This window comes from Aspergillus aculeatinus, assembly GCF_003184765.1.
Source record: "Aspergillus aculeatinus CBS 121060 unplaced genomic scaffold BO66scaffold_53, whole genome shotgun sequence".
Taxonomy (NCBI): Eukaryota; Fungi; Ascomycota; class Eurotiomycetes; order Eurotiales; family Aspergillaceae; genus Aspergillus; species Aspergillus aculeatinus.
In genome coordinates this window covers 166,916-194,121 of record NW_020291522.1, presented here as the reverse complement: position 1 = coordinate 194,121, position 27,206 = coordinate 166,916, and the positions used below count along the sequence as shown (strand labels likewise).

Genomic DNA, 27,206 nt, shown 5'->3' with positions numbered 1-27,206 from the left:
CAAGTGAAACTGTACTGTACTTAATATGTGCCAGAGCAACACGCACCTCCACCTCCACCTCCGCATATCAAAGACAGGCGGGCAACTGAATCCGTCCGTCTCTTGGCAATGACGCAGCGCCTGCAATTGATCCGCAAGCTTGGGTGCCTTGACCTTTTTCCCGCTTCCCCGCCGCCATGAGGCTGCGTGTGCCGGTAACCGAGATGGAGACAAAATCCTCAACCTGAACTGTTCCTACGTAGCAAACTTTGGCTCAACAAGAGTATTTTTACTCTTGAATGTCGCTACTTCTCCAGGGGAAGAAGCTTGAATCGCGTGTCCTACCGCACGCTCGCTCGCTCCTCCACTTATCGACCGGCCTAGATCGTCATTTGCAAACGATTGGTGCCAACACCTGAACAGCACGCTTGCAAGCACCAGCCACAACAGATCCGGTATAATAGGCGATCGACTATCATCTCTTGCTGCCGTTCTGGAGGCATGATCCGGCTTCCCAAGTTCTTTTATCAATTTCTTGTGCTCGGTAGACTTCGATCCTCACTGGTATCAGCAGGTATAGCCTATAGCCAAGGCAGGACGAGTCTCCACTCTGGCTGTTCTGACTTCATCGCTCCCTGAAACTTCGAACTCTGCTTCCAGGAAAGATACCATTTTCTCTTCTGATTGATTCTGTGGAATGTCAATTGTCCCTAGACAACTAAAGCAAAGGTTGGGATCTCAGCAATGGCAAGCGAACTTTTATCTCCCCGACACACGCGCAATCGCGGGGAGGAAGGATATCGCACACCGACGATCGAAGACACACAGAATGATCTCGGGGCGTTTCCATTCCCATCTAGAGGGGGCCAAGTGCGCGAGGCGCATACTTCGGCTCTTGAGGCGCTGAACCAACCTTCGTATCAACGGGCTGAAGCGCACGGCAACAAAGAGAAACGCCGGCCACGGGAAATGGACTGGGCTACGGCGAAAATCGGATGGAAAGGCCGGCTTCGTCACTTCACATGGGCCTATTTCACATTGACCATGGCCACGGGAGGGATTGCGAACGTTCTGTACTTTAGTAAGTCAAATATTTTCACGCTGGACATTCGCTTCGTCAATTAATCTCGTCCTAGTTCCCTATAGATTTCGCGGCCTGGAGACGATTGGCATCATATTCTTCCTTCTCAACTTGGTTTTCTACGTTATAATCTGGTGTCTGCTGCTTACGCGCTTTTACTTATACCCTTACACGTTCAAAGCATCGTTCTTGCATCCGACGGAGTCTCTGTTTGTTCCTGCATCGTTGGTTTCCTTTGGCACGATCCTGATCAACATCTCGCAATATGGACCCGACCATACCGGTCCGTGGCTCACGTACGCGGTGGGAATTCTCTTCTGGATTGACGCCGCCCTAGCCGTCATCTCTTCTGCAGCCATATATCTAATCCTGTAAATGCACCCCAGGCGTCCTTTCCTTGGGCTGCAAAGTTAATGTTCTCTCGCGCAGGTGGTCAACGCAGACGTTCACGATCGCTCAGATGACACCAATCTGGATCTTCCCCGCATATCCTATGCTAATCATCGGCCCTCACGCGGGAGTCCTAAGCTCGACCCTCGAACCCTCTCGTGCTCTCCGCATTATCATTGGGGGCACCACCATTCAAGGCGTGGGGTTCCTTGTCTCACTGATGGTCTACTCCGCCTTCATCTATCGGCTCATGTCCCAAAAGCTTCCTCGGGAGAACGTCCGCCCCGGAATGTTTGTATCCGTGGGTCCCAGTGGCTTCACCGTGTCGGGCATCGTCAACATGGCGTCTCACGCGAAGCGAAGCTTCCCCAGCGATTTCATGGGCAACGGGCCTCTAGCAGCGGACATTGTGAAGGTGGTCGCGGATTTCTCGTGTTTATGGCTCTGGGGGTAAGTGCATACCATACCTTGTCCCTGTCTTTTGCACCAGCCAACGTGTCCATTTTCTAGGCTAGCGCTTTTCTTCTTCTTCATCGCGAGCTTCGCGCACTGGTCGGCGATCGGGCCGGGAAAGATGGTCTTCTCGATGGCGTGGTTCTCGTTCGTATTCCCGAACACAGCATTGATCACGGCGACCTTTGCGATTGGGAAGGCTTTCTCCTGCAAGGCGATCAACATCATCGGATGCGTGATGGTGCCGCCTCTGATTCTGATGTGGCTGTTTGTGTGCTACATGATGGTTCGGGCGATCGTGACGCGGCAGATCCTCTGGCCGCAGAAGGGCGAGGATAAGGATGAAGGTGGATTCGAGATCCGTCAGATCAAGCCCGAGTCAGGGCAGAGTACACCTTCTGAAGAAGTCTGACTGCTTAGGCTATCTCCGGTTCGATATAAATATACCTGTGAGATATGAGTATATACTAGACACTTAGAAGTTATGAGCTATGATACTTACATGGTGGGCTACACCACTCAGTGCAGTGCAGTCCATTCCTCAAACTAAAAAGCCCCACACGTGCCCCACAGCCCCAGCACCTTCCCGCCCACCAATCAACAGCCCCTCACGATCAAACACTGCAAACACCGACACAATCTCCCCAAGAAAAAAAAGTGTATGGCTTCAAAGTCCTCGCCGTATCGCGACAAACTCCAATCCTTGATCACGCAGCCCACCAGCTTTTCCAGTCATCCTACAATAAGATCGTCACCAGCGGCCTACTCCCAGCAGACTCTCCCCTCAAAGCCACCCACACCTCCACTGCAATCGCGCATCGTCCCCGGAAACCTCCCACCATGACGGACGTCGGCAAAACTCCTTTCATAAAGGAGCTCGCATCCAGCGGTACGCCCTCACGCCTTCACTCCCTACCCCCTCCAACAAAACCAATACTAATGAATATTCCGGTAGACAAAAAACTCCGCGACAAAGCCACGAACTCCCTCACGCTGTTCCTGCGCGCCAAAACCGACCTCTCCAACCTCGACCTCCTCAAACTCTGGAAGGGACTTTTCTTCTGTGCGCAGCCTTGCCCCTTGCCCCCTGCCCCCATAACCCTACACCCCAACTCTCTGAGCCCCCAACGAAATGAAAGTACTGACAAACGAAAGGCTTCTACCACTCCGACCGCCCGCTCACGCAACAAGCCCTGGCGCGGACGCTGTCCTACAACCTCGTGCCGACGCTGCCGCGCCCCACACTCCACAAGTTCCTGCGCGCCTTCTGGCTGACCATCGGGCGGGACTTCCACTCGATCGACCGCCTCCGGCTGGACAAGTACCTGTTTCTGATCCGGTGTTACGTCGGGGTGGCGTTTGAGGTGTTTCTGAAGGGGAATGGCACCAGCACCCAACCCTCCGGAAATGAGACCACCGCGGACGGGAAGAAGCGCAAGCGGGAGGAGGAAAGCACCAACAGCAGCAGCAAAAAGGGGGGTAAGAAGCGGAAGGGCAAGGGCCAACAGCAGCAGCAGCAGCAACAATCGCAGGAAGAAGAGGAACAGCAACAAGACGGGGAGGTGGATTTGGCCGCGCTGGAGTCCTACCTCGCCATTTTGGAGGAGGGGCCGCTCTGCCCCCTCAATTTCGACCCGGACCAGCCCCCGGCCAACGAGGCGGAGGATTTCATCCCCATGCCGCATGGGCCGGATGGGTTGCGGTACCATGTGATGGATATCTGGGTGGATGAGTTGGAGAAGGTGCTGGAGTTTGAGGAGGTTACGACGGCGGGGGAGGAGGGGACGACGATCAGAAAACCTAAGGGTCTGCAGGTGCCGCCGGAGTTGTTGTTGCGGCCGCTCGAGAGGTTGAGGAAGGAGAGTCCGTACAAGCCGGTGCGGGTGCGGGCGGCGGAGGCGTTGGAGGATGATCGGTTGGTTGAATGGGGGTGGAAGGAGCGGAAGGTCGAGAGTGATAGTGATGATGATGAGGAGGAGGATGAAGAGGAGGATGAGGATGCGGAATGGGGTGGGTTCGGGGATGATTAGATGAGAGAACGAACACATACAACAACAAAAGTTTCTTTGCGAAAAGGGTCGACTCGGAGTTTGGTTCATGTACTGTACTTGTATATGCTATTTTTCTTTCTGGGAAGTCATCCTTGTTTGATGCTCCGATCCGGCAGATGCGGAGGTTGAACATTGAATAATTTATAACAATATCTATACAGATTCTATCAGCTACCCGTTCTTCTCTCTTCTCTAGGTAGTGTACACTATGTATGTATCTTGTCAGGACAGGTTGTTCCAACCCGAAACAGAAAGCAAGCCAGTGCTTTCCTCAAAAGTCCAGGGTATCATCGGAGTGCAAAAACTGGAAAACAAAACTGAAGCAAAAAAGGTATTCCAGCGACCGGTTCGGCCCTCTAAGGCCTGGGTCCCTCTGCCTCGTACAAGTGCCCGGACTTCGACAGCACAGTACCGAGACCCTTGTGAATCTCCCCCTGGAAGGCCTCAAAAGGGATGCTCTCCCCATCCACACTGATGTATCCCTCCTTCTCCCGAGGGACAAGTCGGTATGCTAACGCCTTTCGGATGTTGACTTCGGGCATATCGAAGAAACCTCCCTCGGGGATCTCTGTCATCATTTTGAGAGACCTCAGCCGACTGACGGTTCCATCGATGGTGACAATGTCCATAAGCCCGTCATTGGGCACCGATGCAGGGAAGAAGTTGGTATCTTTCGACATAATGGCCATGTTGCCCGCATAAAAGTTGCCCAGAGTCTCAGCCGGAATCACCTCCCAATCCTTGGGCAACTCATCCTGTACAGTCCCGTAGACGAGCTCAGGCAAGCCACCCGACTGGTCTGCAGTGGGCTCGGTAGGGCGTCCAGCGGTCTGGCTTTGCGCATAGGTGTTGTAATGGTTCTTGATCGCCTGCTTATCGTCCATGACCACCTTGATCGCGAGGTCGCATGGATAGACTGTCATGTGCATGAGCCGCTTGAGAAACCCATATGTGAAACGATGAGCCCCCATCCAACGGATATCGTCTGTCCCCAGATCAGATTCAGCGATAATTCCGAAGGACTGAGACAGAAACGACAGCGTGCGGGTGTTCCCCTGCGTGATGGACACCAGATCCAGCGGTGTCCGCAAGCCCTTCACGATCGCCAAAGCTGCCACCGAGACACTGCCGGTTCCGCACAGATTCCACGTCATGGCGTTGCCCGATCCACCAGGGAGCAGGGCCACGGCCACCTTGGCGAGCGCTTCCCGTGCATTGGGCTTCTGCGCCAATCCGTTGAAGACCTCATACGGCAACCCATCGCCGGAGCAGCATACAATCGCATCGTACGCGTTGATGTCGAGTTGTTGCACAATCTCCGTTGCGTGACCGCGGTGCGTGGTTTCCTGCACGTCAATCTGACAGCGTGCCGAAGCAAGGATGGGCGCTGCATACGTCGAATACAGCTTGGCAGCGTGACCCTGGCCACCGAAAGGATTGATCAGGACTTTGAGTCTCTTATTACGCTGGGCGGAGCCGTAGGCGGCATCGAGTAACTTCTTCATCCACGTTTCGGCGGCGCTCTTCTCCTCCTCGCGGATCGAGTATTGAAGGGCGGCCACGGAGACTTCGTCTTTGTGCTTCGGCTCCGCATAGGTGATCGTCAAACCAACCGGCGATAGATCGGCGTCCAAGACATTGTACAGCGAAATAGTGTGGGAAATTCTGGTAGCTAGAAGCGTGGGAAAATTGTCAGGCCAGGGTTGCTGGGCTTTTACTACAGTCGTGGGTTTTGTGAGGTGGAGTTACCTGCATCCTTCCGAATCCGCACTGTACAGCATCCGCGCTCGGATTTGCGGCCGGAGCGTTCGTCTGCGCGCACCCGAAGTTGTCGTTAGTTATCGGGAACGAAGGAGTCAAATATTTCAAGCCAGCCATTGAGCATCTAAACCTACCGACAACAAGCAAAGAATCGCTTCCAAGTGTTAGGGTGATCGAGTCGCCTACTGCCAGGGTGGCATCGTGCTGTAAGAGCTGATCCGAGACATCCGCGGTGTTGAAGGAGGGCCGCGAATTGCTATCGGCGGTCGTGGTAGCCATGATAAAGCCCGGCAGGAAAGCCGAGAGAGGGCGACACAGACGGAGGAGATTCGGAAGAACTGCCAATGAACAAAAGGCAAAGTAAGGATACGGGAACAAACAATACCCAAAAACAGGATAAGAATAATCTAAGAATAAGAGCAGAGCGGGCAATAGATAAGAAGTAGTAGTAGTCTTAGGTGAGGAGGAAAGCGACATGAAGGGTTTAAGGTGGAAAATGGGAAAGAGAAAGAGAGAAGTAGGTTAACCAAACCAGACCAAAGCGGAACGGAGATTATGCCCGGTCTTTATCGAGCAAGGCTCAGGAACGAACGGTCCCTCCGTCCCTCCACCGGACCCTCTCTCCACTTGGTCAGTTTCGCCTCTGCGTCTCTCTCTCTCTCTCTCTCTCTCGCTCTCTCTCCCGCTCCCTCTGTTCTACGAGTACGTACCTTTCGATTTCTAGACGATCCCCAGATCCGATTCCAGAATTTCCCAAATTTTGTGGAATGGATTTCTCCTGTCATTTGCGGAACCAAACCAGCGCCTCTTTGGAAACACTCCACTGCTGCACCATCGGACCAATTGGTTTCAGCTCGCCATCCCGCATACTTTTGGCCCAGAACTGGAACGAACAGCCTACAGTACGACAACAATGAACCGATCCTGGGTTGGGTGGAATTCTAAGAAATCTTTCATTGAGTAATAAGGTCTTTTCTCATCCGGTACAAAACAGGAAGAGGCATAATAATCAACAAAAATTCGTCCATTAGAAGAACACAGAAGAGTGAATAGGTGCATAAGTTCAGATAAATCGGTGGGTCCAGCAACAACAGGGTAATGGCTATTCAAATACGAGTCAAAGGCAACACTTGATTCATGCCGCAGATGCCTTGAGGCCCTTCAGCGACCCCAGGCTCAAAGCCAGTCCCTGAGAACGACTTCTTATCCGCACAAAACCGGTGATCGGTCCATCATCACCCTCCTTCTCAATGCTCAGGTTCGCCAGAGCGTCCTCGCCTGTAGTACATCCACGGTCAGCAACAGGGTCACAAATCGTATTGCTGGAGAGGGTCGACACTTACCAAATACGCTCCGGGCATATAGGTTGGCGCTCAGGAACCGACAGTCGCCCTTGAGGGAGGCCTCGGGAGTCAAGCAAGCCATGTTGGTGCTCTCCATGAGCTGCTTGAGGAACTCTCGAAGGCTCTTGGCCTTGGAGTTAATGTTTACCTTGTTCTCCCACTCGAACTCTGTCCACATAGTACGGAACTGAGTCTCAGTGCAGTGCGCGGGTTGGATGTAGTCCATGATGTCTGCATGGATGTCGTTCAAGATCACCACGTGGGTTTCCGTTGAGCTAGCTCCGTCGTAGACAATGTTGCCGAAAATCACACCAGTATCCGTTGACGATACCTTGACTGTAGCCTGCACGTTCAAGAAGTCGCGGGGTCCGAGGTTGTGTGTAGTAGGTCGCTCGACAACCTTGAGGTCGCCCAGGGTTGCAAATTCGACGCTAAGGTTCTGCAGGGTCTCGAGGGTCTGGTTAACCAACAGCACATCCAGAACAATGTCGAACTGATGAACTGTAACGTAAGCCTCAGCGTAGACGGCATCCGAGAAGCCGGTCAGCTGGACGACCCGGCTCAACTTCGAGGAGACAGTCTCCACGGTCGAGTCACCGCCAGTGGCCTTGGCGAGATCCAGTTCGATTTCCTCCGCGCCTTCAAGAGCTGCCTTTTTCGTAAACTGCCGGATGGGAATAGCGTCATCTACTTGCACAGCAGTCTTGGCCTTCTCAACAGCTTCCTTGGCGGCTCGCTTCTTATCCTCAACCTGGACCATGGCGCGGAACGCTTTCCGGGTGTCTTCCAAGAAGGTGGTCTCCAGCTCCTTCTTCTCAGAGAACTCGGCAAGTGAGCGCACACAGCACATGATGCGATCTACTGAGTCTTCATCAATAGGTGCCTTGACGAAGTGAGACTGGCCCACGCGGATAATGGAGATCATGATGAGCATGGCTTCTGCCCGCAGAGCATTAGTACGGGCGGCGTCCTGGGAGACCTCCGAGTGACGCATAACCAACTTCGTGAGAGTGGAAGAAAGGACAGTGGCCAGATAGTAGTCACCGTCTAAAATTAATTGACGAAGAGGAGGCTTCTGTGCGGCCTTGACAGCTTCAAGGCGGGCAGCAGCAGCCGACTGGCTAGTGAGAGCACTCTCAGTGGCATACGTGCCGTCAGCCAGCACCTTGCGGGATCCGGTCGGAGCAGCCGGCTTGCTGTGACCATTGGGCTGATCCTTGAAAGTAGCGTCTTCCGGTACCTCGTCAAGGAGACGTTGTTCCGAGGCGAGAATGGGAATTTCTCCGAGACTTGCTCTGATACGCTTCCACGCCTCGCGAATATCGCGTTCCTCCAGAGAGTATTCACCAACAACCCATAGAACGCCCCGGTAGACCTTGCCCGCACGAACTTCGCTCAAGGTCGAGACCAACCGGTCAACGATGGAGTGTCTGAGGGCGGGGAACTTCTCTACAACCTCCTTCACGAAAGAGATTACGTCGACGGCCGAGTTGTTGTTGAAGTCGGCGATGAAGTCCATCAGAAGGTCGACAACGCTTGCAGCGATCTCCGAGAAACGAATGGCGCAGTTGTGTATCGACTGGATCAGCAGCTGGCGGTATTCACTGTTCTGCATATGCTGTTAGCTTTGGATTTGTCAAAGCAGGACGATAAGCTTACCTTCTCATATTGTTCATCAACAGTCTTTGCGAGCTCCTTCTTTAGCAGCATAACGATCTCCTCAACATTCTTGCTTGACACCATCTCCAGAGCGATGCCGAGTGCCTTACGGCGAACGTCGATGTCGGGACTGGAGAGGACACGTAGGATTTCCATGGTGAGGTCATCCAGAACACCCTCGTTGCGAATGCGCAGCTGATCAACACGGTCAAGAACAATGAGCTTGACGTTGTTGTCGGCCTCCTTGATGCAGAGTTCAATCAGCTTGCTTGCCGCAGCCTTCACGGCGACCGGGTTGCTGGTGAGTGCCGTCAGAGAGGTCGCAGCTTCATAGATGACAGTGCTAGTCGAGGCATCCAGAAGGTCAAAGATCAAACGCAGATATCTCGCCTATAAGCAGCCGTTAGTAGCCTGCGCAACCATTGATGTTCTGCGACCAACCTTGTTCTGAGAGTTCTGCACAGCATCTTTACGAATGAACTCAAGCTCCGCCAATTGTAGCAACTCATCAGTATTGGGAATGCTGTCGAAAGTGGACGAGAGGTACTCCAACGCCTTCTGATGGCTGATCGACATAAGGGCCGCGAACGCATTGCGCTTGCAGGTGCCGTCGGTCTCGGTCTCGAGGAAAGTCTGAATGAGTTCTGGCGCGTCCGGGATCAGGGATTCGGAGTGCTGGAAGATCGAAGCGACAGCCCAAACAGCGTTCTTTCTCACGTATGCGTGGCGGTGCTCCAAGCAGGAGCGTGCGGATGAGAGGAGGGGTTCGATGAGTTCCGGCTCGCGGAGTTTGCACAAGAAACGAAGTGTATTGCCTCGGATGTACTCGTTGGGGTGCTGGAGATCATTGCGAATGCCGTTGCTGTAGAACAAAGCAACCATTAGACAAGAACTGGAAGTCTAGACCACGGCGAGAGAAGTACGCATTTCCTTACCAGACCAAGATCATCTCTTGCTTGAGTTTGCCATTGGCGTCGAGCTTCGGGCAGATTTCGTAGTAAAAGTAAAGCAGTTTCTTGAGAGACTTGCTCCGGGAGGGCATGACGAAGCGAATGATGTGCATGAGCAGCTGTGGCATGGGATCTCCATTGAGCATGATCGTGATGATCCGCCTCATAGTGTCCATCTTCGTCTCATCGGTACCCTTCTCCAACTGCAGCTTCAGCTCCTGCAACGAGGGCTGATCTGCAGTGTTGTCCAAATGGACCAGACTGTATGCATTTTCCAAGAAGGAGGCCATCGTGATTGAGTGGGTGAAAGCGAAAGGCCGTAACAGGGGAAAGTCAGGAGGGAGGAGGAGAGCTTAGGCGTGGTCAGTACAGGTGGTTGTTTGGGGTTGGTGGTTCAGGGGATGGCAGCGCTGCGCACCAGGTCAACTCTCCCCAATTGGTAACTCGGGGCTGACAGAAAGAAATGAATTAGTATAGCTGGGCTCCCCTCACCTGCCTAGCGTTCATCAGTGCAAGATGTTGACAATCGGAGGGGGTGCGGACATTCGAGGCTCAACCTGGCCATTTGCGCGGCGGAGCAAGCTGTCCGGAGTGTGTGAATGACTAAGCCCGCCTGGACCAACCCGACAAACCAGGCACTTCCACCCACCAGGAACGCGCCCATCATTTTCACTTGCTCCGGAGCATTCTCGACGGACTGGTTGGATCGGCCACCAAGTTGCAGGTCAACCATACACACAATATGTCAGGCCAAGGCGAGACCTTCTATCTCCGCTACTAGTAAGGACAGCCTGCATGAAGCCCAGGTTTCCTCAGCTGCTGACAGCCCATGCAGCTCAGGTCACTCTGGGCGGTTTGGACATGAGTTTCTAGGTTGGTATCCTCTCAGCATTGCAGCTGGCGAATGTATGAGTTAACGATCACTAGAATTTGATTTCCGCACCCTTGGCGATGGCCGCAGTGCCGCCGTCCGATATGCCAACAACTCCAATTACCGCAATGACTCCCTCATCCGCAAAGAAAGTGAGTTCCCAACAAGGTGCGGTGATACTGGGTTACAAGAGCTGATACAGTCGTATAGTGTGTGTCAGTGCGGCAATGATCCAGGAGGTCAAGCGCATCATCAAGGAGAGTGAGATCATGAAGTAAGCCTTACCTTACCCTGCCGGATATTGGTTGAGCTGGGTATACTCACACGACCCAGGGAGGACGACTCCAAATGGCCTCAGAAGAACAAGGATGGACGCCAGGAACTGGAAATTAGGTTGGGTAATGAACATATCTCCTTCGAGGTGGGTTCTTGTATTGCAATCCTTGACCGTGGTTCATACATCCTGACTGTTGGACAGACCGCGAAAATCGGCTCCTTGGTGGACGTGACCGAATCTGCCGACCCTGAAGGTCTCCGTGTCTTCTACTATCTGGTGCAAGACTTGAAGGCTCTCATCTTCTCTCTTATCTCGCTTCACTTCAAGGTGAGTTGGGCCTTACTTGTGCGCACCCCCCAGGCATCTCGGCTAATAGGAGTCCCTCGTCCAGATCAAGCCTATTTGAATTCACACGCGATGATTGAACGAAGAAGGACACAAATTGGCATAGGCGTTACTTGATATTTGGCTTAAGACACCCAAAATGATAGCGGATATACCTGATTTCATTCATTGCAGCACCAATTAGTAGTAGCGCGTAGCAACTGGCGAAGACCAGGTCCGGAAACTGCAAGCGGGAAATGACGCAATGCAGGAGTGCCAGGAGAGCCAACGTAGCATGCTTCATGTACAATTGGCCACGGCTTTTACTACCAGAACAATGCCCAACTTATGTGATATCAGAGAACAAAATGTGAAATATGTTGATGGGTGAGGGAACGAGGGAGAGGGCTTGGGGCGGGAAGCAGCTGAAGATCATATCATATCATATCATATCATATCGCATCGTATCACATCTTCATCTGTCCCTTTCCCCCCTTTTTTTATTCCCTTATCAAAGCAGCGCGCAGCCCTCCGATTAACCGCCCGAGGCGCCGCCGATTGCCCCGTTCGCCTCCCCCGCGCTCGCATGATCACAAAAAGCCGCCCTATCCTTTTTGGGCAATGTCTGCTGGCTGCTGCAGTGGCTGCGGTGCGCAACCCCCGGACTCATCAATCAAATCAATTGAACTACACTTCCCTTTCTATTCATCTCCTCTTGAGCCCCCTCCCCCCTCCCCCCCCCCATTCATTCCTCCTTTCCTACTTCCACTCCCCTCAATAACCCCAAGCTTACTCCTGCAACCTTCGCTCGGTTCTTTATCCGATTCCCTTGAATAATTCCCTTTTGATCCTAGTCTCCTTTCCTACCCTGCGGGCTTCCCGAATCCCACGCCCTGGTTACGAACTGCATGCTTGCTTTTCCTGCTTGTTGAACTCCCCCTCCGTCTCCTTGCACTCCCTCACGCTTGCTATAAGTGCACCTGCTTCGGATCCGATGTCATTCATTTCTTAATTCGCCTTCAATGCCGACCCCGAGTGACATTACATCCAGTGTGAATGCTTCGTCAGGCCTAGAGGAACTCTCCGCTCGTTCCACTTGCCCACCCGAGGTCGAGAGGCTGCCTTCCTGGAGAGAGTCTCGAGCACCCTCCACTCTTTCCGATCGGGATGAGTCCGAAAGCTCTTTGTCTCAGCTCATCTCTGCGGCCCACACGGCGCAGAATGCCCTGATAGATGCGACCACAGGCTCAACCGCCGAGTCTTCGTCCGGTGGTAGCCCGATGAAAGATGTGGCAAAACCCGAAGATGAGCCTGCCGCGGGGAGGTTGAGTCCGGCTGCAGAGCCATCATGCTCGACCAGCCAACCTCCGTCGGTCACTTCATCATCGAACACCTCGCTGTTAAGCTACGAGTTTTCTAATATTCGGGTATGTTCTAGACTACAAATGGCATGGTCGCGAGCTTGGTCTGACTCTAGTAGCTCCTCCCTAACTATACCTCCTCTTTCTTGCGCCCGGGAAGTAAATTTACTGGCACGCAGCAATCCGATCGGCAAGTCTACAATGTCGATGTCGAGATAAAGCATGTCGACATGCAAGATTCTTATCTATGTGGATATCTTCGCATACAAGGTGCGTGGACCGCAACATAAGGGTCTAATACCGCCCATGACTCACGTAAACCACACCTGCAGGTCTGACGGAAGATCATCCCACTCTCACGACGTTCTTTGAGGGCGAAATTATCGGCACGAAACATACCTTCAAGACTAAGAACGAAGCATGGGGCGCTACAGAGAAGACCGATATGCAGCATTGGAACAGGTTTCCTGCGTGGCGTCCGCTATCCAAGCAAGCAAGGAAACCCGATTTCACGTATCGCAATTACGCCCAACGTGAACACATCTTCATGCGCTGGAAAGAATACTTCTTGGTGCCCGACCATCGCGTTAGATCCATATCTGGTGCAAGCTTTGAGGGGTTCTACTACATTTGCTTCAATCAAGTAGAGGGAACTGTTGCTGGCATATACTTCCATGCGAAGAGCGAGAAGTGAGTCATCCGAGCAGAGTACCTACATCTTTAGTGCTAACCTGAGCCACTTTACTTCAGATATCAACAATTGGAGCTCAAGCATGTGGAAGACCATGGCTGTACTCCAGCCATGGAATTCCGTTAAATTCCCCTTTCCTGCAACTTTGGCCCGGGGTCATGAATGATTCCTGAATCAGGCTATCAACCCTTTCCCTGGCATTATTTCATTTAATTGTTGTTTATTCTTCCTTTTCACACCCATACCCCGCCTTTCGGCGGCAATGACCTTCCTGTTTACTATATGATGTCTCGAACCTCGGAAATGCGGAGCGTTTCACCCTTCTCGAGTTGTTTCTTGACCGCTTTACCATCCCAGCGGCCAATCGGCCCCAACGCAATAGGGGTTTCATGTCACCTTGATGAAGACACGCTTTTGTCCTTCCAGTCTTCTCTTCTGCCTTTCCAATTCTTCAGCTCGGCGTACAGATGGTTGTCAAAGTTTTATCTCCCAACACACCACACTTACGGGTCATGACTTGTTTGTTTTCTTTTTCCATCACCCATGCTTACTCGTCTGGTTTCTTCTTCTCATTCTATAGGGCTATCATGAACAGTTTATCACGAGCAGAGCGAAAGTCGGGCATGTACTCTCATTCCATTCTCTATGGTATGCTTTTATCATCGTTTGCTTGGGTCTCTCCATTTACCCCACTTATCAGTCTCCTCGGTCACGAAATCCGCTTTTTTATTCTTATTTTCTATATCGAAGAGCATTAGTTAGGAACAATAGTGTTCGCGGTTATGAAATACGCGATGACACGGTGAATCCAAGGTTGATTCACCTTTACCATTATCAAGCGCCTCGCCAGCACCGAGCAGTAGTTACCACTCAGTGGAGCTAGATAATAATAAGAGATTCGTTGATCCTGGATGTATTGTTTCAACATCTATAAATCCGATTCTACCAATTCATTGAGTGATCAATAGAGCATCTGTGAACAAGTTGGGTAACATAGAAGTATTGTACTTGTATTCTCTCTCTCAATGCAGATAATGCTGAATAATTAACGAAAAAGCAAGAGGCCACAAAAAAAGTCCAAAAAGAAAACGCTCCTTCGTATGCTTGGGCGTGGTACGAACAAAGAACCAATACGAGACACAAAAACAATCCCAGAATCCAGCATGATTGCCGAAGACGAGGGCCACACACATATTGCCCCTCCCATAGAGGAATTATAACAACAAATCGCAGGTCGACAAACTCTTTTCATAGTAGTATGTCGAGATGACCAAACAAAAGCAAAAAAAGAGGGCCAGAATATATGTATGTATAATATGCCGACAACTCGTATAGGGAGGAGAGAAGCCAAGAGCAAAATAAAAAAAAAAGAGCAAACCAGACCACAAGACCAGTAGTGATTTGGTGGATTAGAAATGAATGTATGCAGGGTATCAGATGCGGAATCAAAGGCGTAGTAGGGGTAAGAAGTGTGTTGCGTGGGATAACAATGATGGCGATGGGGCTGGGGAAATGCGGCTTTTTTCAGAGAGAATGCATGAAGGGCAGGCAGAAAGCAAACATTCGACACAGCTTGGGTAGGCGTCGAGGGGGGACGGAAACCAGGCTGCACTAGCCGTAGGTTGAGTTTTGGCGGCTGCCCGAGGTGGAACTGCTGGCGCTGTTCTCACTGCCAGGCGTGGGGGCATCAAGGACGACCTGCTGGCGGATGGAGACGATCCACTCGTGCTGGAGGAGCTCGGCCGCGGTGGATCGCTTGAGCGGATCACACTCGAAGCAACGACGGAGGAAGTCGATACCCAGGTCGCTGAGTTGGTCGCGGCTCGGCAGCTGTGGTTGGTTACCTTGGGCGATGTTGTACATAATGGCCCACTCGTTGTCCAGGGTCGACCAGGGTCGACGGCCAGTGGCCATCTCCAGGATCACACAGCCCAGAGACCAGATGTCAACTGCGCCTTGGCGGTGGATGAGCTTGGAGGTGTCGCCGCGGATCACTTCGGGGGACATGTACATCGGGGTGCCGGTCATAGTCTTCTGGTTCTTACCCCAATTGTTCTGGGGGATCTGAGAGTCTTTGGGTACGATGGCGTCCTTGTGACCAGTGCCAGAAAAGGCGTCCATGGGGGCGACAGTCCTTCCTTGGCGGGCGATGATCTTAGCGGCACCGAAATCAACGTACTTGATAATTCCATTGTGGTCAAGGAGGATATTCTCGGGCTTGATGTCGCGGTGGATGATGCCGGCCTGGTGCAGGTACGCCAATCCCTCCAGAAGCTGGAGAGCGTAGACCATGATGACCGTCTCATCCTCAACACGGCCGTGCTCGAGCAAGCTCGCAAGAGACCCGCCAGAGCAGTACTCCATGAAGATGTACACTTTGTCACGGTGGACTTCAATTCCGTGGTATGAGACAATATTGGGATGATCAAGAACTTCCAGTACGCCCATCTCATCGCGGATCTGTTGTGCAATCTTAGGAATGAGCTGAGGATCCTGCAAGCGGATCTCCTTGACAGCCATAAGGTAATTGCTGTCGAGGTTGATTGCAGCATAGACGGATCCGAACGTTCCGCCTCCAATGAACTGACCCTGCTGCCAGCGCAGAGTGACATTCGTAGCCGAAGACGAGAGCACGGTAAGAGATCTATCAGCCTCATTGGATCCCTCCAGAACTCTTCCGAGTGCTTGACGCTTCGCATCTTCATCGACTCGCCGATCTTCAATCTCGATCAAGTGAGCCAGACGCTGTTCTCGCACAAGCTTGGTCGCCTCCTCATCCGTCAAAACTCGGCCTGCGGCCATTCTTCTAGAGCCGGCGCGCTCTTCCAAGCGCTGCTTCTCTGCCTGAGCTGCACGAGAAGACCGAGCGCCCATGATATCGAAGTGAGATATGAGGAGTGACATACACCCCGCCACTTTCTGTCGTAGACGAGCAAACTGCGCGTCGTCCATGGAAAGTAGATGTCTGCTGGAGGTAATAGCCATGGCGAATTCAAGGGCAGAGACAGCCCACTTGAAAGTCTTTCGATCAGCAGCATCACAGTCGTCGCAAACGAAGGAGACCCAATCAAGAGACAAATCCACAAGTCTCGCACTATTCATAGCGCGTCTGTTAGGGTCAACATTCGAAGAACGCTTTCCGAATTCCGTGGCAAAAGCATAGCATGCTTGTACCAGGTCATGATTCTCTACTCCCTTCTCTCTCAGCTGATTTCGGATAATTGCAACGCTATCCATAATTGTCATGGACAGCTTGAATGAGATCTTCTTGATCTTATTGAGTTCCACATTAACGCGACCGAGATTGGCCCGTTGCTCAATGGCCATGTCGAGATGCGTTCCAGTCAGATGCGCCAATTCAGCCCGAGCATTAGCCAGGCGCTGCTGAGTGCCCTCAACAACGAGGCGCAATTTCCCTAATCGCAAGTCTGTGGGGTGTTCCATGGTTTCGAGCTGCATCTCTTTGCCAGCCCAAGCCAATGGCTTCTCTGGACGAATGACCAAGATATAGGGCACGTGAGGGGAGTCTTTCGAAGCATCTTCATCACGGAAGGATGTGCCCATGATTGCTTGTAGATCTGCGGGCCGACCCCACAAGGCAGGATGCGCAAAGAGATAGACGTTCTTCTGGCCCGTGGTAGAGTTAGACTTGATAATGAAATGGTCCGATACGAGGAGCGCTTCCAGGAAGTCATAGGCAATGTCGGCTGGCAAATTGTACTCCGTTGCATTTTCAAACAATTGGCGCAAGAAGCGGGAGAAACGATAGAGCTTCCGTTGGCGAATACGTGTAGAATCGAGAACGCTCTTATACCGCTTATCCATGTCGATGGGATCCTCATTCGGACGTATCGTCAGTTCCCGTTCAAAATGGATCATCAAGCGTTGAAGAGACTTTGCAGTCAAGGCACTGATCAGAAGTTAGCAAACATGCACATCGTGGTCCGAGAGATCCCGTACCTATATTGCTCAGCAACCTCAATGTCACCTCCATCAAGTTGACGTCCGACCTCATTAGAGAATTCCCAATCCTGTTCCAGAATTTCCGCTTCCTTGAATGTGTTCTTGTTTGCATTCAGCTTCCAATTGAGGAGTCGGAAGTAGTACTTCATGGCGTCCAGGACAACCGAGTCAAAATTCTCATCGATACAAGGGGGCAAGTCCCAGCCAGGCTCAGGTCTGGCGATATCCATATATCGTTGCTTGATATCCACCGCTACTTTCATCAAGATCTGAAACTGTGAAAGCATCTGATCCACCAAGATTGGGGACTGCTGAGCAGGATCTTTCATGTTCTTTGCATAGGAAAGTCGCATGCGGATGATCTCTTGGATGAGACGCGATGGGAAGTTGATCAAGGTAAGTAATTCCTCGATATAGGGCGGCAAATGACGCTTGGCAAACGAGCTGGCATTTTCAATCAAGGTGTTCTTCGCCTTCTGAATCACTTCGCCCACACCGTTGAGCATGTTCTGTCTCCCCTGGAGAGTTCTCAGCCCGTCTTCCTTCATGATCCGGTCCAAGAAAGAGGATTCGTCGGTAAGATCACTGTTGATTGATTTTGTCCTTGGCTTGCTGAAGTCAAGCTCGTCGTTGCCGACCCACTTTTGCAGAATGGCAAGTTCAGTGTTGATCAAGATCGTTGTATTGTGCCAGGCAAGAACAGCATCGCGACTGGATCGGAATTCATCAGAAGCAATGCGGGGGTGGGCGCTTTCCAGCTCTTTGTGAGTAGAATACAAGCTTTCACATCTCTCGATCTGTCCCACAATGTCCTCGACCTGTTGAATGGGAGGCTTCCCAATCTCCGTCTCACCCTTGATCTCAAACTTGATGATTTCTTCGATGATAGGTCCCAGTCCACTCCGGGCCTCTTCGATCAGCTTCCGCTGCAAAGCTACACTGCGCCCGCACGTTCTTGCCCTAACACCCAGCCATATCGCATTATTCTGGGCGGAGGACCGTTTGGAGTCCGTAGACCCTAGAAGACGTTGTTTCTCTTGCTTGACGACATCTCCCTTCAAGACAGAAGACAACATGGAGTGCCACTCCAGCCTTTCCTGGTTTCTCGGGTTCTTCAGCTCATCGATCGTCGGCAGGTTATCGTCGTTGAGGAAAAGTTGAATGTCAGGGTCGTAGGCATCATCTTCGAATGGAACTTCTGACGACGGTGAGGGTTCCTCCAGGTCCGAGTCACCGATTCCCGGGCTCATATTCTGAGCTTCGTCGAAATGGTTGTACCATGTCTGTGGGTCGGCCCGGATGCGCTGGACATACGCCTTCTCCTGCGCTCGATACTGGGCGTTCGGGTCCCTGCGGGGGGTTCGCTTCGTTGACGAGGATCTCTGACGGTCATTCTGGAAGCTGATGTATTGGGGCGGGCGGCGCTGAGGGGCGTAGGTGTTGGAAGGTGTCCGAGCGGGGCCGGACGGGCGTTGCGACCTCAAGTCACCTGGCAGACCGTCTACAGGTTGTGCTTTGTCGAGAGCGGAGGCACCAACGCTCGCACCCCGCGGGCGTGATGGTGTGCCCGTGACCCATGGAGGGATACCGCTGGGGAGGGATGGAGTAGGAGAGTTGGCGATGGTCGACGCGGGGGTTGGGATCTGGCCGTCGAAATTCTCCGTGAAGCTGGAGTCCGACCGGAGTGAGTAGGGCTGTTGCAGCAGCTCGTCGGAGGAGCCGGAGCCATCCGAGTCATGATTGTTCATATCAGGATGCTCCATGATCTGGAACCCACGATCTTGCTGGGACTCCATCTCGCATGGCCAGTGCTAGAGAGCGGGTTGGGAGGGAAAGCCTCAAGCGGATAGATAGGGGCTGTGGCGGTGCATGCTTCTGCTGCTGGACCGGTCAAAAAGTCCTTGGCAAACGCGTCTGCGTCTTCAGCCGTGTGGCTTGAGCTAAAACAATCACTTCAGACTATCGATGGGTGCTCAGCGCGATGAGAAATGTGACATAGCACTCAATGCCAATGACTGGGCGACGTCGGAGACGCTGTTCGGAGGGAGAATCAAGAGAGCTTCATTTAGAAGCGGAATCAAGGATTGCCCACCGCCCATGACTAAGCACATCACCGCCACACCAATCTCCCTGTGACTGTCCACCTTCGTACCATGCAATCACTGAGAACAATGTACACAGTAAATCAACTTTCAAGACTTGGATAGGACGCGTGGTCTGCGATGATAGGTCACTACTCGTGTATCATTCTCGTGACATTGCCACCAGGTCCTGAAGCTTATTCAGAGCCTTCACAAGCGAAGCACCAGTGTGGAGCAGCGAGTGTACTGTACTCATGACACTACGGGGTTTGCGGAGTGCTTTGTATACTTTAAATTATTTGCCATGCCATGATACCAGATCCCCGTTGTCCACATCAGCGCTCATTCTAGTTAATGCCGGAAGATCAACACTGGCGCATGCTCTTTGATCCCGATGATCCTTCGATGATCTGCATTTGAGGAAATAGACGGCTGTCTCTCAATTTCCATATTGGTATTGATCAACCCACCATACGCATGGACTGCGAGGGGCGTGCATTAGTGCCTCAGATCTGAAAGCCCGCGCTGCAGTTGATAGAGAAGCCCAAGTGCATGGTCAATGCTCCTGCGCAGGGAAGAATTGGTACTTTCATCTTCAGAGCGCTGGCCGAAGTTCCCAGCAATGGTGACGTTATGCGCGCCGCGCCGTCTTGGGTTCCACGGCGACACACAACTATCCTTACACATTCGGGTGCTGGGGCGCGAAAAGGCACTTATCCGCAAAACTTACAGAGATGCAAGCACGAGTCTCGTTTGAGGTCAATTGATCCAGCGGTTGGGGAACAACAATGTTGAGAAGGTAGCGCTGCGGGCTTGAGGTGGGTTCCCCTATGCAACACTCCCAGTAGGCTATAAAGCAAGAAAGATCCCAATGATAAGCCAAGCATATTGAATGATGTGACGAATAAGTCTGTCTAAACCCGACTGTCGGTAAAGTCATGGTTCCAAGGAAGCGAGATAATCTCGAATGTCAGTCGTCGGACGGGCTCTTGATGCTTTCAAGTCATATCCCACCATGCAATAACCGGGGAGAAAAGCGAGCCTTTGCCTACGGACACAAACCGAATCAGCCTAAAGCCCGTTCACTCGCGAGTATCACGTTGATTGATCTGTCAGGTCGAACAGCAGGCAGAAAATTGAGATAACAATGTGAGAGCGAGAGCGTTGTGGAGAGAATAGATATAACGAATCACTTCAGTGGCCCCGACATGCTTATTGCTTACAGTCATTAGTTCCTCCAAGTACTTAACCCTGCACTTTCTCATTTGCGTACAGACGTACAGAAAGACAGAAGAATTGTGCTCTCATAGTCCATTTAAAAAGTGAATATCTGTATTCTGAAAAGCTTTGATAAGCTTGAATCAACATATACAATGGTTGGCTGCTTCAGTTGCATTGTGACTTCGGAATCTATCAGCTTTATCTTTATTTTATTGAATAGTGTCGTCAACCATAGACCCGGGTGACTTAATTCCTTCTCTTACTGCTTATGCTGTGAGCATGTCCCTTTCAATATGGATGGATAACGTGGATTATGAGAAAGGTGCCAAGCGCGTGATGGACGGAGTCTTCAATGGCTGACCATGATCCTATATCCACAAACTCATTGCTGCATTTGCAGATGACATCGTGACCAGATACTGCTCAGAAGGAACAAGAACTACTGTCATGATGTTATTCACAGCCCACAAGGCTACTGAAAGATGTCGTGACTTCATTATCATTACTATCGAGGCAAAAGCGACGAAGAAGGGACTGGCTGGGAATGTCAAGATAATTGATTTGTGTCTCGATAGTAAGAGCTCGGCGACTCAACCGATAGCCATTGCTAAGGTGTCATCCTCAATATCCGCCGTTATACTTCAGGAGGATCTGTTCCCAATTGCGAAACAGTACTGGCAATTTCGGAGACAGGATCTCAAGTCGACAAGCAGAGTTCTGTCACGCACTTTCTGAGGAGGGTATCTAGTGATGGATTCTGCGCACACCGCACCGGCATCGCAGACGTAGGAACAGTCGCAGCCGATAGCGAATTACGAAGACGCCCAAGAGGGTATCAAAGAGATTCCGCCATAGATCGTCGTCGAACATCTCCCGAAGCAGAGAAGAACGTCAATACTGGACCAAGAAATGTTGGACTTGATGACAAGCACAAGGCCGCAACAGAGAGCTGGGAAGAAACGCAGTTCCTGGAGGAGCGATTTGGACCAAACTTAGATCTCTCATTTGTCGACAACGCCAGAATAGCGATTCGTCGACGCCTAGCAGGCTACCTGGTAGATGAAATGGATCCTACATCTACAGCTGCAGTCGAAAAATCGAGCTCACAAACCAATTCACGGGGAGTGACCGGACTGTCCGACGACGACGTTTACCTCTACCCGTGCGGCATGGATGCCATTTTCAATACGCACTGGTTGCTGCTCGCGGTCCGAGGCCAACGGAAGAGCATCTCGTTTGGTTTCCCGCATGCCGACACCTTGAAAGTCTTGCAGAAGTTCGGCCCGGGATGTCTGCTCTACGGGCATGGCTCCTCGGATGAGCTGAACGACCTAGAAGCCCGCCTGCGGGCTGGCGAACGGCACCTGGCCTTGTTCTGCGAATTTCCCGGGAATCCAATGCTGAAGAGCTCCGATCTCCGGCGCATGCGCCAATTGCCCCACAAGTATGACTTCGCTGTGGTGGTGGACGAGACGATTGGCAACTCGGTCAATGTCCAGCTCCTTGCCCGGGCCGACGTGGTGGTCAACAGTCTCACGAAGATATTCTCAGGCGACTGTAACGTGATGGGTGGCAGCGCTATCCTAAAATACGAAAGCCGGTATTATTGGCCACTGAAGCGGGCGTTCGAAGCGGATTTCGAGGATGACAATTATTGGGTCGAGGACGTTTTGTTCATGGAGCGCAATAGCCGGGACGTCGTGGCGCGCATCAGGATAATAAACGACAATGCTGAGGCCATCTGCCAAGTTTTGCAAGCCCATCCGCTAGTCAAGGACGTCTGTCACCCCAAGTATATTCCGACGAAACGTTTCTATGATGAGTGTCGGACCCCACGGGCGGGTATGGAAGTTTGCTGTCTTTCACGTTTCACAAGAAGAACATACGGTGGCATCCTTTGATCGCATCGAGACGGCCAAAGGGCCGAGTCTCGGCACGAAGTTCACCTTGACGTCGCCTTATGTTCTTCTCGCGTACTATCGGGAGTTAGAGTGGGCCGCGGGGTTCGGCGTACCGGCCGATTTGCTGCGCGTTAGTGTCGGGGTCGAGATTGTGGAGGATCTCAAGGCTCGGTTTGCGTTTGCGCTGGAAGCGGCCGAAGCGATCGGGTCGGGCACCGTGTGATCGTCGAGTTACCACAACATTGGAGCGCTTCCTGTCTGGTAGACTTGAGTATGTATTTCTACTCGTACGGAGTGGCGTATCAAGCTTTCGCAGATGAACGGACCACATGGGGAACATTGATGCTGTAGTTAGCTATACTTGTAGATGGAACTCGGGAGCTGCATAAGCAGTTAAGTTACCACCTGGCAGCATAGTTGCGGTGTCAGATATAGCGAACTACCTACTCCGTAATGTGACTGGTTTCTTGGCGTCGTCAATGGTGACTGAGTCAAGGCAAGGACGAGCAGGTCGAGTGATAATAAGTTCAATAGGAGGTAGTTTGGTTCGTTCGTAATCAACAGCCTTGTAGATTGTGTGGTAGATAAGACTTCCACCCGAGCCGATGGTGATTGGTTGCCACAACGGAGGAAGATAAGGAGTTTCATCTTCATTCTCGGAAGGTTTAGGAACAACCACCAGACTCCCATCCCATTGCACCAACTCATTCAATTGTGCTCCGTACTCACTGTACAGCTACAGTTCAGAACGCCAGTGGGGCAGATCTGCAAGGTTTGGAAAAACCTCGTGGTCATTACTGCGCCTCCCGATGGAGCTTCACGAAGGATGGCAAGTCCGCCAGGATCCAAGAATCAGCCCTGTCAGTTCAATGGCATACCAACATACGTATCTGGCGGGAGATAAGGAACTCTCTTTGACCCCTTACCACCTGTGCATGCAATTGTCTACCTGACTAACTCTTAATTTACCACTGATAAGACACATGGATGACTATCTCCAGCCAGTCCCGATGCTGCTTGAAACTGAAGGATTTCTCCCGGGCTGAATAGACTTCTCTCCTTATCCATACTCCCGCGCATTTGCATTATTGACCCTCTTCTGTCAATGAAATCCCTAATCTCCCTCCGCGTTTGAGTTTCGCATCACGAAGCATACCTACTGCTATCACTCTGAGTCTACCGGCCTGTTTGCCGCTTCCGACATGTAACCGACATGCAGCCATCAGCCATGGCTGATGGATTAGGCGTCCATGCACGATGAACAAGCCAATGCCGTGGAACTCTACTCCCAACATGCGCATCCACGTTCTCGACAGATCGGAAAAATGAAAAGGAGTCATCCCAGCCAGCTGCAGGTCAGAGGAATACTGCCAAGTCAATCAATGTGAGAAATAACATTGGTCCGTGATGGCTCTCCTCCAGCAACTCCACCCGTCTGGATCCGCCGCCATGGCCAGTCCTCCGATATCTATCAGTAGATATCGCATCGTATTAAGACCAAACTAATCCTGTCGCCAAGAAAGAGGACATCCCCCAGAATGGCTCCGATGATGTGGAGCCCTTCCAGGGTTCGAAGCAAGTGAGACGATGGCGCTTTTCATCTGACTGGTAATATCTCCGGCCGCCGACTATCATCACCACTATTTATCACTCCTGCATCTCCCCCTGATCTGACCTCTCTTTTTTTTCTTAATTATATTTGAAATCTATACTTTTCTTTCTATTATTGATCAGCAACCGAGTCATCCTAAATCGGTAACAGCTCAGATTCAATTATTCATCCATCAGTGCCCGGACTTTCCCCTACTTGCTTTCCTTGCTGTCGGTCTAATACGTGCCTGTTCCTTCCATTGCCTTCGAGACCCCCTACGCTTGGGCACCGCCTGCGCGTTCGATAATACTTGAACCTCTTGCCAAGCTGTGGTAGACAGGCTGCAACCCACAGTTCTTTCTCTTCGATCCTGTAACAAGTTCCGTGCATCTTGTGAGATTCACGATGTCGGCGTATCCCGTTGCCTACAATGGCACGGGTGCAACGGGTGGTGATTCCCTGACGGAAGACCTCAACATTTATTATAGTGTAAGCTCCTTAGGCGCTTGATACTTAGCCTTTGCTAATTGTTATCAGTCCGGGGACATTGCTTGGGTGATTACCTCCACTGCCCTGGTGCTATTGATGATTCCGGGTGTCGGGTATGGGACCATTCCTAGTGTTCGATATAATAACTCCAGAGCTAACCCTACCAGCTTCTTCTATTCCGGTCTTGCTCGACGCAAGTCAGCTCTGTCGCTGATCTGGCTCTCGATAATGTCGGTCGGGGTGGTATCTTTCCAATGGTTCTTCTGGGGGTATTCGCTAGCCTTCTCCCACACTGCTGGAAGTTATATTGGAGACTTGCAGAACTTCGGTATGAAGGGTGTGCTGGGAGCTCCTTCCGTGGGCAGCACTAAAGTTCCGGATCTTCTGTTCGCCGTCTTCCAGGGAATGTTCGCAGCTATTACGTGAGTAAACCCCTGCTACGATCCGTTATAAGGCTGCATATCTGACAGTATGACACCAGGGTGGCCCTTGCAGTCGGTGCCGTCGCTGAGCGCGGTCGCATGCTTCCTTGCATGGTCTTCAGCTTTGTCTGGACCACCATCATCTACGATCCCCTTGCCTGTTGGACATGGAACGCGTCCGGTTGGGTGTTCAAGCTAGGAGGTCTCGACTTCGCCGGTGGTACTCCCGTCCACATTGCCTCCGGCTCTGCCGCTCTTGCCTACTCTCTCATGCTCGGAAAGCGTCGTGGCCATGGAACGCACGAGCTCAACTACCGCCCTCACAATGTCACCCATGTTGTCATCGGCACAGTCTTCCTCTGGGTTGGATGGTTCGGTTTCAATGCAGGCTCCGCTCTGGCTGCCAACCTGCGCGCCGTGATGGCGGCCGTTGTCACCAATCTGGCTGCATCGGTGGGCGGCGTCACCTGGTGTCTCCTGGACTACCGACTTGAGAGGAAATGGTCTATGGTTGGATTCTGCTCCGGTGCCATTGCCGGTTTGGTTGCCATCACTCCAGGCTCCGGCTTCGTCACACCTTGGGCGGCCTTCATTTTCGGCGTGGTCGGTGCTGTTGCCTGCAACTACGCCACCAAGCTGAAATATGTGATCCAAATTGATGACAGCCTGGACATCTTCGCTGTCCACGGTATTGGCGGCCTTGTTGGCAACCTTTTAACCGGAATCTTTGCGGCGTATGTCTCTTTCTATGTCTCCGCTGCCAGCACCCCACTAACATTATGCTAGTGACTACATTGCTCATCTCGATGGCTCCACCGTCATCGACGGTGGATGGATCAACCACAACTACGTCCAGCTCGGCTACCAGCTCGCCGACTCTGTCTCCGGCATGGCCTACTCCTTCTTCGGCAGCTGCATCATTCTTTTCCTGATCAACCTGATCCCTGGTCTCCACCTGCGCATCTCCGAGGAAGATGAGATCCTGGGTACTGATGACGCCGAGATCGGTGAATTTGCCGTATGTCTTCCCAATGTTTGAGCCCTTCCATCATATTGAGCAGAAAAACTAACCCTTAGCAAACAGTACGACTATGTCGAGATCACCCGCGACGTCATCGCCGGCACCAGCCCCGAGCACGCCGAGAGCTCTTCCAAGCGCAGCATCACGCCCGCCGGCAACGAGGAGTCGGTAGAACTGAAGGCGTAAATGGTGACTGGACCAGTTACTTCTCGGACAGGGTGAAACCACCACTCTACCTAATTTTTCTTTTTTTTTTTCTGGACTATATCCCTTTTCTTTTTCTCAGGTCTCTACCACTTTGATATCCCCCTCTTTTACTGTGAATATGTATATACTTTTCTTTTCTTGGTTCTATTCCCCCTTTCAAGGCTTCCTCTATTTGACTTTCTTACCTAATGTGACTGGTTATCGGTTCAATGTTTCTGGAGAAAAAAAAATAATTGAATGAAGAAGGGTAATCAAAACTATACAACTTTCCATCCCGGTCCCTCACTCACCCTCAGGTAAAGCTAGAAATACCCTGACGTGCCTTGTATGGAAGCCTCAACCCTCTTCATATCCCCTTCCCCAACGATCAGGGAGATAGACGAGCCACAGCAAGAAGCGGATGTCTTCTCAGACGGAGGAACATACTACGCAGAGTACATTACTTACCCCCTCTTGGAGCCATCCCGTATAATCTCAATTACAGAATACTCAATAGGAACCCACCTACTTAGTTAACTTTTTCAAAATGACCCCCCCCCCCCCCCCACAATTGGCATCTTACCACCACCCGCTCGGATTGGATTGTACTGTACCTGGCCGTGCTCGCAGCACCCACTGACTCCCACACCCACCAAAACAATTAAGAAGCAAAGCTAAGCAGGCAGGAAGCCGCGCCTACCTCCAAATAATCCTCAAGCACTCGAACCAGTGCCAGTTGTCGCCGGAGTGGCACCGGGAGGGTTTCATGTACAGTATAGTACATAACCTAAAGGTATACATATACATCACTTGGCCCCGCTTAAAAAAGCTGTAGCGGGTGGGCGGACAGATGATCCATATACTCATAGTCTGTACGGTAATCCAGCTACGTAGTAGCTAGTCTTAAAAGGCCCGGCAGGGATTTAAGAACCCGAACCTGAAGAACCTTGAAGCCTGGGGCGCTCTGCTTAGCGCCGGCAGCATATGGCAGCGTGCTGATTGGTGGGGACTTCATGTATACCCAACTTGATGCTTGCTTGCCGAAAGCAAGTCACGTGACTGATATCACCTGTATCGCTTCACCTCCTGTGGGTAATGTACAAGCCACTGTGTGCCAACCGCTTATCCGTAGCCCGGTAT

General features: G+C 51.8%; 9 protein-coding genes across 9 annotated transcripts; 6 read left to right on the top strand and 3 right to left on the bottom strand.

Moving 5' to 3' along the window:
* Positions 1–723: 723 nt before the first annotated feature.
* BO66DRAFT_332273 (putative C4-dicarboxylate transporter/malic acid transport protein) lies at positions 724–2,315 on the top strand (the record flags this gene model as incomplete). The annotated part of the gene is made up of 4 exons (XM_025644126.1): positions 724–1,060; positions 1,116–1,431; positions 1,490–1,900; positions 1,961–2,315. The coding sequence occupies 4 exons, from the start codon at positions 724–726 to the stop codon at positions 2,313–2,315; spliced, it is 1,419 nt and encodes a 472-aa protein (XP_025499998.1).
* Positions 2,316–2,590: 275 nt separating this feature from the next.
* BO66DRAFT_474481 (ribosomal RNA processing 1 family protein) lies at positions 2,591–4,113 on the top strand. The gene is made up of 3 exons (XM_025653141.1): positions 2,591–2,792; positions 2,859–2,966; positions 3,059–4,113. The coding sequence occupies exons 1-3, from the start codon at positions 2,744–2,746 to the stop codon at positions 3,931–3,933; spliced, it is 1,032 nt and encodes a 343-aa protein (XP_025499997.1). The 5' UTR covers positions 2,591–2,743; the 3' UTR covers positions 3,934–4,113.
* Positions 4,114–4,127: 14 nt separating this feature from the next.
* Positions 4,128–6,203, bottom strand: BO66DRAFT_394865 (putative sphingosine kinase (SphK)). The gene is made up of 3 exons (XM_025648095.1): positions 5,850–6,203; positions 5,704–5,766; positions 4,128–5,626 (listed from the first exon to the last, which is right to left on the bottom strand). The coding sequence occupies exons 1-3, from the start codon at positions 6,190–6,192 to the stop codon at positions 4,311–4,313; spliced, it is 1,722 nt and encodes a 573-aa protein (XP_025499996.1). The 5' UTR covers positions 6,193–6,203; the 3' UTR covers positions 4,128–4,310.
* A 22-nt stretch (positions 6,204–6,225) lies between these two features.
* BO66DRAFT_189214 (uncharacterized protein) lies at positions 6,226–6,814 on the top strand. The gene has a single exon (XM_025642442.1). The coding sequence runs from the start codon at positions 6,271–6,273 to the stop codon at positions 6,658–6,660; it is 390 nt and encodes a 129-aa protein (XP_025499995.1). The 5' UTR covers positions 6,226–6,270; the 3' UTR covers positions 6,661–6,814.
* On the bottom strand, positions 6,645–10,199 carry BO66DRAFT_394864 (coatomer subunit beta). The gene is made up of 6 exons (XM_025648094.1): positions 10,086–10,199; positions 9,653–10,019; positions 9,159–9,579; positions 8,718–9,107; positions 7,059–8,667; positions 6,645–6,993 (listed from the first exon to the last, which is right to left on the bottom strand). Exons 2-6 carry the CDS (start codon positions 9,955–9,957, stop codon positions 6,851–6,853), a joined length of 2,868 nt encoding a protein of 955 aa, XP_025499994.1. The 5' UTR covers positions 9,958–10,019; positions 10,086–10,199; the 3' UTR covers positions 6,645–6,850.
* A 210-nt stretch (positions 10,200–10,409) lies between these two features.
* Positions 10,410–13,317, top strand: BO66DRAFT_414582 (uncharacterized protein; the record flags this gene model as incomplete). Its single annotated transcript, XM_025649480.1, has 11 exons — positions 10,410–10,447; positions 10,629–10,690; positions 10,749–10,812; positions 10,872–10,959; positions 11,017–11,142; positions 11,267–11,268; positions 11,994–12,082; positions 12,115–12,566; positions 12,680–12,770; positions 12,833–13,190; positions 13,251–13,317. The coding sequence occupies 11 exons, from the start codon at positions 10,410–10,412 to the stop codon at positions 13,315–13,317; spliced, it is 1,437 nt and encodes a 478-aa protein (XP_025499993.1).
* Positions 13,318–14,622: 1,305 nt separating this feature from the next.
* On the bottom strand, positions 14,623–19,082 carry sskB (putative MAP kinase kinase kinase SskB). The gene is made up of 2 exons (XM_025642441.1): positions 17,152–19,082; positions 14,623–17,101 (listed from the first exon to the last, which is right to left on the bottom strand). Exons 1-2 carry the CDS (start codon positions 18,948–18,950, stop codon positions 14,803–14,805), a joined length of 4,098 nt encoding a protein of 1,365 aa, XP_025499992.1. The 5' UTR covers positions 18,951–19,082; the 3' UTR covers positions 14,623–14,802.
* Positions 19,083–20,173: 1,091 nt separating this feature from the next.
* BO66DRAFT_414580 (PLP-dependent transferase) lies at positions 20,174–22,580 on the top strand (the record flags this gene model as incomplete). The annotated part of the gene is made up of 6 exons (XM_025649479.1): positions 20,174–20,204; positions 20,692–20,778; positions 20,857–21,175; positions 21,205–21,346; positions 21,386–22,298; positions 22,333–22,580. 6 exons carry the CDS (start codon positions 20,174–20,176, stop codon positions 22,578–22,580), a joined length of 1,740 nt encoding a protein of 579 aa, XP_025499991.1.
* A 1,482-nt stretch (positions 22,581–24,062) lies between these two features.
* On the top strand, positions 24,063–26,167 carry BO66DRAFT_189077 (ammonium permease MEP2). Its single transcript, XM_025642440.1, has 6 exons — positions 24,063–24,437; positions 24,486–24,550; positions 24,605–24,859; positions 24,919–25,593; positions 25,646–25,877; positions 25,944–26,167. Exons 1-6 carry the CDS (start codon positions 24,354–24,356, stop codon positions 26,064–26,066), a joined length of 1,434 nt encoding a protein of 477 aa, XP_025499990.1. The 5' UTR covers positions 24,063–24,353; the 3' UTR covers positions 26,067–26,167.
* Positions 26,168–27,206: the final 1,039 nt, after the last annotated feature.

Bases quoted from the DNA above. Each gene is read 5' to 3' on its own strand.
- sskB (XM_025642441.1), bottom strand. From the start codon at position 18,950: ATGGAGTCCCAGCAAGATCGTGGGTTCCAGATCATGGAGCATCCTGAT. The intron at 17,102-17,151 runs GTACGGGATCTC...ACTTCTGATCAG, and splicing joins GAGGTTGCTGAGCAATATAG to TGCCTTGACTGCAAAGTCTC.
- BO66DRAFT_394865 (XM_025648095.1), bottom strand. From the start codon at position 6,192: ATGTCGCTTTCCTCCTCACCTAAGACTACTACTACTTCTTATCTATTG. The intron at 5,767-5,849 runs GTAGGTTTAGAT...GGGTGCGCGCAG, and splicing joins CGATTCTTTGCTTGTTGTCG to ACGAACGCTCCGGCCGCAAA. The intron at 5,627-5,703 runs GTAACTCCACCT...CCACGCTTCTAG, and splicing joins GCGGATTCGGAAGGATGCAG to CTACCAGAATTTCCCACACT.
- BO66DRAFT_189077 (XM_025642440.1), top strand. From the start codon at position 24,354: ATGTCGGCGTATCCCGTTGCCTACAATGGCACGGGTGCAACGGGTGGT. The intron at 25,594-25,645 runs GTATGTCTCTTT...ACATTATGCTAG, and splicing joins TTAACCGGAATCTTTGCGGC to TGACTACATTGCTCATCTCG. The intron at 25,878-25,943 runs GTATGTCTTCCC...CTTAGCAAACAG, and splicing joins CCGAGATCGGTGAATTTGCC to TACGACTATGTCGAGATCAC.
- BO66DRAFT_394864 (XM_025648094.1), bottom strand. From the start codon at position 9,957: ATGGCCTCCTTCTTGGAAAATGCATACAGTCTGGTCCATTTGGACAAC. The intron at 9,580-9,652 runs GTAAGGAAATGC...TTTGTTCTACAG, and splicing joins CAAGAGATGATCTTGGTCTG to CAACGGCATTCGCAATGATC. The intron at 8,668-8,717 runs GTAAGCTTATCG...CAGCATATGCAG, and splicing joins TTGATGAACAATATGAGAAG to AACAGTGAATACCGCCAGCT.
- BO66DRAFT_189214 (XM_025642442.1), top strand. From the start codon at position 6,271: ATGCCCGGTCTTTATCGAGCAAGGCTCAGGAACGAACGGTCCCTCCGT.
- BO66DRAFT_474481 (XM_025653141.1), top strand. From the start codon at position 2,744: ATGACGGACGTCGGCAAAACTCCTTTCATAAAGGAGCTCGCATCCAGC. The intron at 2,793-2,858 runs GTACGCCCTCAC...ATATTCCGGTAG, and splicing joins AAAGGAGCTCGCATCCAGCG to ACAAAAAACTCCGCGACAAA. The intron at 2,967-3,058 runs GTGCGCAGCCTT...GACAAACGAAAG, and splicing joins CTGGAAGGGACTTTTCTTCT to GCTTCTACCACTCCGACCGC.